Raw genomic sequence first — 14134 nt, forward strand, 5'->3', positions numbered from 1 at the left:
TGAAGTGATAGCTCACTGTGATTCTGATTTGCATTTCCCTAATGATTAGTGATATTGATCATCTTTTCAAGGTTTATTGGCTATTCATATATTTTCTTTGGACAAATGTCTATCCAAGTCCTTTGCCCACTTTTGAATTGGGCTGTTTTTGCTGTTGTTGAGTTTTAGGAGCCTTTTATATATTTTGGATATTAATCCCTTTTATATATTTTGGATATTAATCCCTTAGCAGATATATGACTTGCAAATATTTTATCCCATTCCATAGGTTGCTTTTTCACTCTGTTGATAGCCTCCGTTGATACACAAAGTTTTAAATTTTCATGAAGTCCAATTTGTTCATTTTTATTTTATTTTTATTATTATTTTTTATTAATTTATTCATTTTTGCTGTGTTGGGTCTTCGTTTCTGTGCAAGGGCTTTCTCTAGTTGTGGCAAGCGGGGGCCACTCTTCATCGCAGTGCACGGGCCTCTCACTATCACGGCCTCTCTTGTTGTGGAGCACAGGCTCCAGATGCTCATGCTCAGTAGTTGTGGCTCATGGGCCTAGTTGCTCCGCGGCATGTGGGATCCTCCCAGACCAGGGCTCGAACCCGTGTCCCCTGCATTAGCAGGCAGATTCTCAACAAATGTGCCACCAGGGAAGCCCTGTCTATTTTTATTTTATTTTATTTTTGCCTGTGCCTTTGGTGTCACGTCCAACAAATCATTGCTACATCCAGTTTTGTGACGCTTATGCCATATGTTTTCTTCTAAGAGTTTTATAGTTTTAGCTCTTATGTTTATTGTCTTTAGTGCATTTTGGGTTAATTTTTGTATATGGTGTTAGGTAAGGGTCCAACTTCATTCGTTTGCATGTGGCTATCCAATTTCCCCAGCACTATTTGTTGTAAAGCCTGTCCTTTCCCTATTGGATGGTCTTGGCATCCTTGTTGATCATTTGACCACATATGTGAGAGTTTATTTCTGGGTTCTCTAGCCTATTCCACTGATCATGATGCCTGTGCTCATGCCAATACCACACTGTTTTGATGACTGGAGCTTTATAGTAAGTTTTGAAATCAGGAACTGTAAGTGCTCCAACTCTGTTCTTCTTTCTCAAGATTGTTTTAGCTTAAGGGTCCCTTAAGATTCCATATGAATTTTAGGATGGATTTTTCTTTTTCTGCAAAAAACACCATTGTGATTTGTCAGCGATTGCCTCAAATCTGTAGATTGCTTTAGGTGGCATTGTCATTTTAACAATATTAAGTTCTCCAATTCATGAGCATGGGATATCTTTCCATTTTTTAATGTCTTCTTTAATTTCTTCAGCAATGTTTTGTACTTTTAATTGTACTAGTCTTTTGCCTCCTTGGTTATGTTAATTCCTAAGTATTTATTCTTTTTTGATGTTATTGTAAGTGGAATTGTTTTCTTAATTTCCTTTTCAGATTGTTCATTGTTAGTGTATAGAAATGCTCCAGTGGTTTTTCATCTGGGTTTTAACTTTTGCATTGTTTTCAACTTCAATAACTATATCTTGGGATTGTCTTATGTTTTCAATTAGTTCTTTGATTTCTTTAATCATTTTAGTCACTTTCATCCTTTATAGTTCTCTTGTTCCTAATCTTTCTCTTCATTCTATCTACTGATTCTTTCTCACATGGTAAATTGTTTTCCAGTGGTTTAAAAATTTTTTTAATTGTAAACTTACGTTCAGCAAGCCATTAAATATGAGAATTTTGTGCGGTCTGTATGGAGGGCTTTTCTCTCCAGAGAAGTTTTGTATTTGCTACTGCCAAACACCCCAGAAGCATCAACAGCCAGGACCCATTTTTATGTTAATTTATCAGCATTAGAATTTCTGAAACTAACTGGGTAGTATATATTTGAACCCCCATTCCCCATGAGGGCAGATCTACGGCTATAAATTTGCAAGGGAGATATTTCTTTCCCCGCCTGAGCTCAGGCTGACAGACAGACTTTCTTACAATCTTCCTGGGCTAGTGAGTAATATTTTATTTTAGTCTATACCTTAGCTGAGATTGCAGGCCTTCAAGGGTTCTGCGTGGTGGTCTCGGTTGCAATGTCCTGCTTCACATGGTTCAAACCCTTGTTTTCCATTCCTATTGGGCCCATGCCCCTAACTTGCTGAGCCTGGCACCCTCACCCAGGACGGCCACAGATGTGTGCATGCCCCTCACTCTGAATCAGCTCGCTCCACGTGTCCTCTGCAGAGTTCTCTGACGTTCTTGTGACTTCAGGCTGGTACCCCTCAGAGTGCCTATGTCAGTAGTTGGCACTGAACACAACACCTGCTGCTAAGCTTCTCAGCAGATCTTGCTGCCTCTGTCCCAAATTATCTTTATGATGAAATAGAAGGACATTCAAAGCCTTGTCAGAACCATCTCCAGAAGGACACTCAGAGCCTGGAGGCGCCTCTCCAACAGCAGAGAGCGACAGAAAGGGAAGGGTGGGTGGTGAGTCAGGCTATTTGACTGTTTGGGTGGTCCTGGAGCTGTGTGCCCACACTGTGGAGAGCAAGCCCCATAAATAATGATCCTTGAATTTTTTTTTAAAGCTCCACGGTATAGCTTTTTATTAACAAGAATGCTATTTCCTATTAAATTCAGAAGCCCCTTCTCCATTCCAGTAAAACACTGGGCTGAGTTGCTCTGTCCACTGACTGTTGTGTGCCCTTGTTCACTCAGATCACATATCTGAGTCCAGTTTCTGTAGGATGGAGAGACCACATGTCTGCCCAGCTCTGAGGATTTATCCATGGCTTTGAGGACTAAAAGTAAATGCAATCTGACCCACACATTTATTGTTTGAAGTCAGCGTGACCTTGATTCCAAAATTAGGTAAGGACTGCATAAGATACCACAGCTCAATTTCATTCTCAAAAATTCCAAGTAAAATATTGCCTAACAGAACCCAACAGTGTCTATAAAAAGTAATAATACATCATGTTCAGGTAGGATTTAGTGCAGAAATGTAAAGGTAGTTACCATCAGAAAAATTAGTGTCATACATTAGAGAAATTATGTCAATAAATACAGTAAAACTACTCTACCAAATTCACCCCCAAATTATGATTTAAAATTCTTAAAAAAACCCTGTAACAATTGAAGAGTTCTTCCTAAAACTGATAAAGACTATATATTACAGCAAAATCCTAGAGCCAGGTCACACATAACAGAGTTTGACCTGTTCTCACACATAACAGAGTTTGACCTGTTCTCACACATAACAGAGTTTGACCTGTTCTCATCTGGAATAAGACAAGGATGCCCACTCTCACTCACCCCTATTTCTTTAACACAACATTGGAGGTCCTGGCTAAGGTTATCAAGCAATTCAGAAACAATAAAATTAAACAAAAACTTAAGGAAAGAGAAGGGAAAACGTTCTGGCTTTCACTGGACTTCACATTTCTTTTTTCTGCACAATCTGGTTATAATCTCTTTGAGGCCCGGGATCATGTCTGATACTTTTATTAAAATCCAGGACAGTACCTACTGCAGAGTTAGTGGTAGATACTAGTTTGTAAAAGGGGATCGTATCCAAGTTATGAAGTAGTAAAGATGAAATAAGAGTCCCATGTGGAAACGACTGTACACATGCTAGAGAAATAGGCTTTCATGACATCATCATTCATTTTCAAAAGCTTGTGTCTCCCCGGTGATTTCTCCCCTAACTCTCCAGCTGATTAACTCGGGTTCCAAGCCCCCAAGCCCCGGGCCCCTTAGACCCCGCTCGCGAACTGCCTTCCTCGAGCCAGCCAGCAGGTGGCGCTCGGCCTCCACCGGCCGGACCCCGAAGGGCCGCCCGGCCTCCGCCGCGAAAAGTCCCCTCCGAAGGGTGCCTCTTTCCCTTGAAGCTGCTGCTACTCTAGGTCGTCGTCCAAAACTTGCAAACGGTCCCCCGCTCCCAGTGACAGTGCAGCTGTCGAAAACCCCGCCCCGGACACACAGCTTCCCCCGCAAAGCCAGGGAGCCCGTGCACGAGACCCTCCGCCGGGGTCAGATCCCCTCGCCATCTGAGACGACCACGAGAGGGTCATCGAGGCTGGGGGCAACCCGGGGCTGGCGTCTGCGCAGTCCCCCCGCCTCCCCGCCCAGAGGAAAGGACGGGGGTGGGCAGCGACCTGTCCTCCCTCCTCCCGCCCTTGCCCCACCCGGGTCCAGCCCCACGCAGGGTGGCCTGTCGTGCAGGGCGCCGGAGGGGCTGACGACAGGTGGACGGACGTCAGGCGACAGGCCTGAAGGGAGGCGTGGGTCGGGTGACCGGCTGCGCCCAGGTGCCACAGCCAGAGCCCGCTTCCCTGGGGGTATGATTATCAACAACAACGACGGCCCTGGTACTGTGCCCGGATCAAAGGACGGGCCCACCTGCGGACTAGCATGATGTCCACGATGGGGATGACGGGCAGGGCGAGGGTGATGTCCAGAGCTGCCCTGGCCGGCTGCAGGGCGCCAGCCCAAGAGGAAGGAGGCTCCAGGGCCGGGACTGCTGCCGAGGATGCAGGAACGTGGCAGGGTTCGAGCTAAGATCCCCAGGCTGCCTCTCTCCCCATCCTCCACCCCTACCCGGCGCTCACTGCTCACTGGTGATAGATTCAGTGTCAGGGCCGGAAACACCGCAGCCGCCAGGTCAGACTCGGTGGCGCCACCCAGCACCGGCTCGGCTGGGCCTGAGAAAGTGGCCACAGGTGAGACACCTATCCTCGCCCGCCTGTCCTCCAGCTTCCTTCTCCAGTTCCAGTCCTCCCGGGACCGGGCTTCCAGAACCTGCCCCCCTCCCCTCACACCCCTGCGGAAGTGTCTTCCAATTTGAGAATATAAATATACGTACACATATAAATTTTAAACACGTATCTATACTAACTATATATTTTAAAGCCGGGTCCAAAGGTTGCCACGTGAGGGCTGCGGTGGAAACAGCCGGCTGATACTCTGTCCTCGCCTGGGCAGGCAGTGCGGCGGCGCAGTCAAGGGTGAAGGGCGGTTTAATAGCCACCTGTCTTGGAACGTGGGCCCCGTCCTTCTCGGCACAGGGGCAGCGCGCAGAGGCTGGAGCTCAGGGCCGGTTACAGCGGAATTCCCAGGGCAAAGAGTCATAAGGAGACAGGGGCACTGAGGGGTTTCTTTTTGCCCTTCCTCTAAATCTTAAAATCATGTTCTGAATTCTAGAGAGTCTTTTGTCTTCTGATTCACAGCAGTTTCATTTACTCCAGAAGTGTCTTGACATCTACAGACACGTAGGCCTCCAGAGTCCACATTTATTTGAATGGTCTACCTCTCAGGAGTCACCACCACAGCAATTCCTTGGTTTGAAACCCAACCCCAAAGCAGAGAACTAATTTTTCCTTGACGGACTTAGAGAAACTTCTGGGTTTATAAACTTCCCAGCCCCTGTCAGCTCTCCTAAAAAGCAGCAGCGGCCCTTTGCCCCTAAGCGATAGCCCTGACCACACATCCGATAAGGCATTTCTCAGCACACAGGTTTCCAACACTTAGGGGGTGATAGAAGGGATGAAGGAGGAGGGGTTAAATAAAATGGCGCGATAGAGACAGAAAGAGAATCTTAAAAATCATTCAGAGTCAGGTATTGACTTCAGACATGTTTATTATAATCTTATACAGTCTACATAAATTTGAACTTGTATTTATTTGGGTTCAGTTATATAACATAGCATAATAAAAATCAAAGCACTGGTCCTCTGAAATAAAGCAGGCAATCACCATTCAATAAACACACTTGATTTATTTTGTATAAAAGGGTTAAGTTTACAACTAAACTTTTATAAAAAGTTTAGCATGAATAAGTACATCATTACACTTTGTATGCAGAAATATACATTTCTGCCACTGTACAAGAAAACTCTAATTAAAGAGTTCACAAGGTTTCACTCAATATATATATATTTATATATAAACATATACACAGCATTCAGTAGGCTTGCGTCAAAAAGGTAATTTCTGACCGAAAGACTTCATTTAAGTAACTGAATACTGGATCCTTCTGGAATTCACGCTCCACCTTTGAAAAAAGGCAAAGTCTGCTTAAATTGGGCAATTCCTTGTGATTTTAACGTTTTCGCTCCCCATGGTGGGAATAGTATATAAAGAAAACCTTCCAACTGCAGAAAGGGCATTTAAAAGTCTTTTTCATAAATAACTAATATCACAGTCCATGTCAGAAAACACCCTGGGGAAGTTGATCATTCTTAGTTTTCCTTCCATTTTTAAAAAAGGTCCCTTTGACTTGTTCTCCTTGGGAAAGGGTTGAAAAGTGAGTTCAGCGCCTTAAAAGAGCCTGTGGAGTTGTTGTTGTTATTGTGCAAAGGAAACAAAAGTCAGCGCCTGCAAAAGACTGGGAGAGAAGGGGGTGTTAGGAGATTTTAACCTAAGGGCAGAGGCGGCAGACTGGTGCCAGGAGGAAGCCGCAGTCTGAACACTTAACCAAACACTCAAACGTTGGGCAAACCCCGGCGTCCAGATGCAACACACACACTCGGCCTGGACAGCGCAAATTCAACATTAAAATAGCAGAGACTCGGGGGAAAAGCTTCCCAACGCCATCTCTTATTTGGATCTCCAACGGCAGTGCTCACAGGCGCCAGTCTGCTTCTTGTAACAATTATTTGATTGAAAACAGCCCTTTCGTTAACAGATAGGGAAGTCGGAATCCCACATCACAGGGTCTGAGGCACAGGGCAGCAATGCTCGGGTTAGCTGAATCCCAGAGGGCTGCAGTTTTTGGGAAGGAGGATCCCTATGGAATTTGCGGCGATAAGATTAATTATATGGAGGTTAGTACCTCATAGTACCAGAGCGATAGCAGAAAACAGCCGGAGTATGTTACATGCCCACAGAAGCCAGTACACATTTGTCTCCACCACCTTCCGAGTAAGTTACTGGCATCATTTTTTTTTTTAAAGGTAAATGTCGTGGGATTTTGAGTAACAGGAGCTAGAGGCCCCTTCGTGTCTAGAGTACGTGTAAACAATGTACTACGTGTAATACAACGAAGTACACATTCATTTACCAAGCCAACATTTTTACAGATACGCAAGTACACACGCGCGCGCGCACACACACACTCCAAGCGCCAGTTCAACGCGAGGCACAAGCGAACACTCACCATTTATTCAGCCACAGAGCGCTTTGCTGTCATTTGACATTAACTCAGAAGGGAATTCAGAAGCCTGCGAAAAAGGAGATAAGAGGCACAACGTTAGACAATCTTAAGGAGAAAGGGCCTTTTTTAAAACAGCAAGTTCCATTAAACACGTTAATACTACATTGAGACTCGAAGACAGATGCATTAACAGGTCAGAACTTACCAGTAATTTCACGCCCGACTCAATCTACACCATATTTGTAAATAATAATAATAAAGTTATTAGCTCATCTGTAAGTCACCGACTACGGCCGGCCGTCTGGACAATGGCTCTGCCAGGGGCAGCCCAGGCATCGCTGGGGGTGCGCGGCAGCGAGTGGGGCATCGGGAGCAGGTCTTACCTGAAAGGACAGGATGCTGATGTCCGTGTTTAGGGTGGTCAGCGGCGTCCTGGACGCCTGGCTCTGCCCGGGCCGCTGGTGGTGCAGGCTGACAATAGTGGGGTGCGAGTCCAGGGCGATCTGCAGGTCCAAGATGTAGTCGATGACGTGCTGCAGGATTTCCATCTTGCTCACCTTCTTGTTCTGGGGGATGCTGGGCACCAGCTCCTTGAGCTTGGAGTAGCAGTCGTTCATGTTATACAGCAGGCTCATCGGGTCGTCCACCGGGGTTTTGCTCCGGGAGATGCCCAGGCTGTGGTCCGAAAGGCTGTTTTTCCTAACGGACCTCACTGGACTGAAGGCTTTCATGCTGATCGCGGGGAATGAGAGACCGGGAGGAGGGAGCGGGCTGCCCCGGAGCTCAGTCCGCCGCCGCCGCCGTCGCCGTCGTCGCCGCCGCCGCCGCCGCCGCCGCCGTCTGCGGAGCTACCTGCCCTCGGCACCGGGCTCGGCTCAGAATGAAGCTGAGAGCCCGGCCCGGCGGCTTTTATTAGGGCTCGCCGGGGCAACACGATCCGGCTTCCCTGCGTCCCCATTGGTGGAAGTCAGCGTGTCCATCAGGCCTGACGGGCTCCCTCATTGGCGGACGCAGGCGCGAGGCGAGCGCTCGGTCCTTCCGCGTTCCCAGCCAATCCCCGCGGGGTGGGCGGGGCGGGCGCGAGCCCAGCTCGGGTGGTAAATAGAGTACAGTAAGCGCCGGGCCGGAGGGGAGTGCAGGGGAGCGGAGGGGAGCGGAGGGGAGCACGCGAGAGGGGGAAGACAGGGGAGGAGAGGAGCGGAGAAAAGGGAGAAGGCGGTCGCGGACAGGGTGGGGGAGGGGGAGACGGAGACCCCGGGAATCTAAATGTGCATCTTAATTCTACTCCCAATGGCTAGGCAGGACCCTCCCCGTAAGGTGTCCCCCGACGAAGCCTCTACACCTCGGAGCTCTCAGCATCCCTAAAATCACAGCGACACAGGCTAGGTCTGCACAGCAGAGGGAAAGTCACCACCGTTCCCTGCGCCTCACGGAATGTCATCAAGATAGAAAGCATTTCTGAAGAAAGTGAAAACGCAAATAAGTTTGCCATCGACAAGTGACTTTTGTAGAGTGAGTTCGGTCTCTTAAGATAAGGAAAAGCTTTGTAAAAAGCAAAACCAAAAACACCCACGCGCGCATTCAGCGACAGGTTTAGTGTGGGATCGTGCAACCCGGAGTGACGCAGGAGGCATTATTGTAAACTCTGTAAAATGAGTACTTATTGGAAACCATGCTGATCGCTAAGGAGCTCTGAGAGGCAAGACTCTGGGTTCCTTTTGTAGAGCTGGGAACGCTATTATAATGATCCTAGTAATCGGAAATCATTAGGAAAACTTGTATACTGAAGCTGTATTTATATACGCTGCCCTTGAGAGGCTGCTGATCTGTGTTCTGCAATGTAGGTGGCACAGTAAGGTGATTAATTATGCACAAATCGTGATTTCTGGTGTCACATTCCAGCGCCTGCTGTATTTTTAAATTTTTGCATAGGTAGGTGGCCCCAGCCATTGGTCGATATCTTCACACTATTTAAGAAAAAAAATCTGTCAGGTACCAGGTTGGGAATCTTTTCAGCACTAGGACTGGAAACAGCTTCAGTTTGTGTCTCCCCCGCCCCTCTTTTTTCTAGACATATTTTAAGACCTCATTCCTGCGGTCTAAATAAAAAAAAAAGTTTGCAGTTATTTACTCAAATCCTTTTCAGTAAATTCACACATAATTCTAGCTTAACTGAAGACTACAATAAATTAGTTGTGTGTTTTGAAAATCATATTTCTCTAGAATATGCTAGAAAATCTGACAAAATATTATATTGGTAAGTTTACTTTTCTGTCTCAATCTCCATCCACCTCCTCTGCATTTAAGAAAGAGGAAGAGGGCAGAACTGGAGAAAAAGCAAAGCTTAATAATGGGGATACAGTATTTTTTCCTTCAGTGAATGATTAATTCGTCACCGGTGAGCCAGCTGGTCTGGTCTCGGACACCAGTTGCAGCCATGTGCCTGCCCCACGGCGTCTCTTTAGGGAGGGAGAGTTGGTGGCGCTAGGGTGGATGTCACTTTCAGAAAATCCAACCACTTCAGTTTGGAGGATGGAGATGGTGGTTTCCTGACCAGCAGAGAAATCTGCTCAGGGCCTGGCTGGGCAAAGGCTGCCTGCGACTCTGTTCCTGACAGTGTTCCATTAACAACCTCTTCTCCGATATTAAGTCTGGAAATGATTTCATACCCGAGTCCCCGACAGTTCGAGCCTTTTGATGTACTTTGTGTGCATGTGTTTCTGTCACATACGTGCCACAGTGGAACAGATTTTGTTTTGACACTATTTTGGTTCATGATGTTATACTTTGACTATTTTACAATAATAGCCAACGTAAACAAACATCTTTGGGATTCTCAAATTATTACTTGTGATTCTTGGACATTGCAGCTCTGAGATACTGACGCGTTCCTAGCTTTTTCCAAGGACACCGTATGTTAACATCCGTGCCAGCCTCATTATCCCTACAGTCAGGCTCTGGGCTGGTTCCTAATGAGCGTTGTGCAGGATTACTTTACACACTTGCAAAGCTGACTGAGCCACTGCCTTCTCCCATGATCATTTTTGTACCCTGATGCAGTAAAATGGCTAAATATGGTTAAAGTTTTCTGGTGTTTCTTTCTTTAGCGGCCATGTCAGAGTCCAGTCAGCCTGATTGTGTTGAATTCGATTCGATTGGCACGCTACCCAGTTCTACATTCATTTAAAGATCATTTTAAGGGGATTATGAGGCTGTATAAGTCAATGATTAAAAAAAAAAGGCTTGAATTACTAGTATGTCTGTCTCAGCAAACCCAATACGAAATTACCTTTAAAATTATGCTTTCATCGGCAAAACGGTGTTGGAGCATTTTCGGGGTGGGTTACAAAGCATTGAAAAATCTGTCAATTGGTGTCTCAGTGGGTTTGCATTTGAGGACTCTTAAAGCTGTAGAAAGGGCCCTGGATTTGCTGGATCTGTGGCTGGTGGGAAGGTGTGAATGGCTTCCGGTGGGGGGGGGGTGGAGATGCAATTCCCCCCCCTACACACACACCCACTTAAAGCCACACGCCTGCCCTGGAAGTTCCCCTAACCTGGTTCCAGGGCTCACTCCCTCGGTCTCCACCCGGGGCTCGGCCGCCGGCTCCCAGCGCGTCCAGCCCCTCGCTGTGATCAGAAGCAGCTCCGGGCCGGGCGCACCGGGCCGGCTGGGCCGCCTTTGCAATCCCCGCGTGATGCAACTGGGGGCGGGAGGAGCCTGCGGGGGGCCGGGGGGGGCGGTCTCAAGGTCCTCCCTGCACATCTGGCACAATTGGGAGCGCTCGCCTTTCTTTCCCCCGGTTTTGTTCTCACAGCTGTGTCCATTCCGCCCGTGACCCCCCGAGTGATCCCTGACAGGTGATGAATTGGCAGCGGCGGCGGCGGCGGCAGCGCGAGGGCCAGGCCGCGGCGGGGCCGGAGCCGGAGCCCCGGAGCAGACTCTCTGGCGCCAGGCGCGTGACGCCGCCCATTCACGCCGCCCTGCAGCCTTGTCCTCGCGGCGCCGCTCAGGCGGCTGCCATGGCAACCGCGCCGTCACTCAGCGCGCGCGCCCAGCTGATCAATGCCTGCGAGGCCCGGCCGTCCCAGGCTCGCCCCGGCCGGGCCGCCCGGCCCGCGAGCACCTGCAGCCGCTGCACGTCTTAAGTTTCGAGCGATTTGGGGGAAGGAAGGACGACCGAGAAGAAAAGAAAAGGGGGGTTGGGGAGAGAAGAAAAAAAAAAGCCGGGAGAGGGAGAAGAAAGAAATCTTCCTTGTGCAGGAGGCGTAATGTGGCTTAGAGGTTGCCAAAGCAAAAAAAGGTTTTGCTTTATTTTATTTGTTTTTGCAACCGAGGCGTTCAGGGTGGGGCTGGCGCGAGGGTTAGGGCGGATGGGGAGAAGGTGACTGTCTTAGTGGATGTCGAGATTTATGTGTTCCTTTGGATCCTCGCGGGGATGACTTTGATGCTGGACTCCCCAAAATACCTTTGAAGGACCCCTCACCCCCGCACCCCTACTGTCCCCTGCCTTCCTCCTCGGAACCCTTGGAGGTTGAGCTAAAAACCCTCAGATTTTTCCAGAACAGCCCCCCACTCCGCCCCCCGGGAGGCGGGAGGATGTGCAGCCTGGTCCCGCGGCTCCCAGCCCCGGAGCGCAGCGGACCCGCGTCTGCGTCCTCATTACCACTACAAAGACGGGCAGGCTTTTAGCCCCTTCCCGATGCTGCGTTTTCAACAGAGAACATCAAGAGGCCAGAAAGTTCCAAGTCAGCCCTCGGACGCAGACGCCTCCTCGGTCCCGGCTTTATCTCTAGGGAAAGTTCCATTTTAAGAACCAGATGCCAACATTCCCGGACAGTTTATGGCATCCGGATCCCTCAAGGGTGCGCATCTGCAGTTTAGAGTGCTAGCAGCAATTATTTATCGTCTGTCCTGGAGAGGAGTTCCTGAACATGGATGTCCTCTGCTGGCCCCGAAACCGCGGGGGTGGGGCCACTGCTGCTCCCGATGCTGTTATCTGGTTTAGCGGGGTTTGTTGTGGTTTTCGAGGAAACGGCATCTGGATTACATAAGGATTCAAGTTTTTGCTTTACTTGTTTATTTAATACCTTGGCAAGAGGGAGCCCTTACCCTGAAACCAGATAACCGAATTTGGGTTGAAAACAGCCTTAGATGAGGGGCAAAGAGAGGGGAAGAAAATGAGCAAAACCACAAAAAGCAAACAAGGGAATGTTTATTTTTCTCCCTTTGGGTAGTTTTGAAGACCTGCCTAACCTCTTCTCGTTCTTGTCGCACACAGCTAATAAATTGCACTAACAAAGCGCTTCAGCTACTACAATGGCTTAGCAGTCGTACCTCCCCCGCGCCGCCGCCATCCCCATCCCGGCCCCAATTCCTTCTAGGATTCGCGCGCGGTCCTGTTTGCCCAGAGATCTCAAGAGCACCAGGAAAAACGCCTTGCTAAAGCCAATTGCTTTCAACCTTCTGATCTCCTTGTAGGGAGATCACCTTTCAGCCCCGTTCAAAGAAAGCAAAGTTTGGAAAGTTTGGCGGAGGGGCCGATTTAACTACCAGCACGGCAAATATTTAGTTACAAATGCTGTGAAGTGCCCCGATTTGTGGGCGCGTTTAGCTTTCACAAAGGATTTTCCTGTGGCTTTTGTTCCGGTCACCAAATTAAAAAAGAAAATTAACTTGAGCGAGAGATAAGGACTTGCAAAACAATCCCGGGCCGCCCGCGAGCTGGCGGGCGCGGGGCTGGCGTCGCCGAGTCTGCGCCGCCCCGGGGCGCGCGTCGCGGGGTCCGGCCCCCGCGGGGAGCCCGGGTCACAGCGGGGACCCCTGGCCGCCGCCCACCGTGCTCCCCCCCGCATGGGCCGCGGCGCCCGGGCCTCTGGGGCTGCCCACCGGCGTCCGTGGGAATCCGCAGCAGCCCTCTCTGGCCAGCGACGAGGGCGGGCTTGTCCGGAATCAAGCTGCATCTCAATATTATAATGCGGCACCAAAAGTAAAACCCGAGGCCCGGCTTGCGAGTCCCTAACAAGAAACACATTGTGCGCTTTTTTTTTCTTCTTTCCCCTTTTTGGCCGAAGCCACATTTGCGCGCCGGCCGCGATGCCGAGCGCCAAGTCCAAGACTTCAGAGGGGAGGAACCCGCCCGCCCCGCACAGCGTGCGCGCCCGGCCCCGGCTGCCGCCTCGCCGCGCCCCGCCGCCCAGTCCCGCAGACAGGTCAGGGGCTCAGGCCGGGGCTGGGGCGCGCTCGGCGGACACGCGTCCTGCGCCCGCGGTGCTTCGGCCACTGCCCTTTCCCGACCCGAGAGGCCGCCGATGGGGCGCTGGTGGCACCCAGGAGGCGCCAGGACGGGTACTTCTGATCACTGGCCGCTCAAGTCGGCTGGTGGAGAGAATTTGTTTTTCAAGTAGTGACACACTTCTCTCCACGCCCTCACCCTCACCATCCCCACGTCTTTGAGGCTTTCACTCCCAGAGTCTACCCTCCCACTTGCCTAAAAATGACAATTTACAATATCCCTTCTCCCCAGCTGGAAACAGCACAAGGGTTCTGCAAGCCCCTTGATGCCTGTCACGTGTCACTGCTACCCCTGTCTGCGGGAGGTGACAGGACCTAAGGCTGCATTTTCAGGGAAGTGAGTGCCGGGGACCCAGCCAGCAGCGGGGACCTGCTGGGGCTGGAGCAGTCCCTGGGCACCCATCCTCAGCTCAGCCAGGATCACGCTGTCTTCCCAGCGCCGCGGATGCCAGGGCCCTCATATGTTTCAGTGCTGGGGTTGCCCATCAGCGGGACCCTGGAGGAAAGGCCGGTTGGATTAAGTGGCACATTTTATCTTAACCGTCTCTGCCTTTCCCGGAGTTTTTGTGAAGAGCATAGAGACACCATATTTCCAAGAAAAAGGGCGACGTGATGGCCCTCTTTAAAGAAGGAGAGGTTGGGACTTCCCTGGTGGTGCAGTGGTTAAGAATCCGCCTGCCAATGCAGGGAACACGGGTTCGAGCCCTGGTCCA

General features: G+C 49.8%; 1 protein-coding gene across 2 annotated transcripts; it reads right to left on the bottom strand.

Moving 5' to 3' along the window:
- Positions 1-5596: 5596 nt before the first annotated feature.
- ID2 (inhibitor of DNA binding 2) lies at positions 5597-7998 on the bottom strand. Of its 2 annotated transcripts, XM_060169456.1 has the most exons (3): positions 7513-7998; positions 7133-7196; positions 5597-6361 (listed from the first exon to the last, which is right to left on the bottom strand). In XM_060169456.1, exons 1-2 carry the CDS (start codon positions 7858-7860, stop codon positions 7140-7142), a joined length of 405 nt encoding a protein of 134 aa, XP_060025439.1. In that variant the 5' UTR covers positions 7861-7998; the 3' UTR covers positions 5597-6361; positions 7133-7139. The 2 variants fall into 2 exon arrangements, 1 of the variants encoding a protein (XP_060025439.1); XR_009544139.1 differs by having other exon boundaries at positions 7133-7998.
- Between the last annotated feature and the right edge of the window lie 6136 nt (positions 7999-14134).

Source organism: Lagenorhynchus albirostris, chromosome 13, assembly GCF_949774975.1.
Source record: "Lagenorhynchus albirostris chromosome 13, mLagAlb1.1, whole genome shotgun sequence".
Lineage (NCBI taxonomy): Eukaryota > Metazoa > Chordata > Mammalia > Artiodactyla > Delphinidae > Lagenorhynchus > Lagenorhynchus albirostris.

Bases quoted from the DNA above. Each gene is read 5' to 3' on its own strand.
- ID2 (XM_060169456.1), bottom strand. From the start codon at position 7,860: ATGAAAGCCTTCAGTCCAGTGAGGTCCGTTAGGAAAAACAGCCTTTCG. The intron at 7,197-7,512 runs GTAAGACCTGCT...CCTTTTTCGCAG, and splicing joins TCAGCATCCTGTCCTTTCAG to GCTTCTGAATTCCCTTCTGA.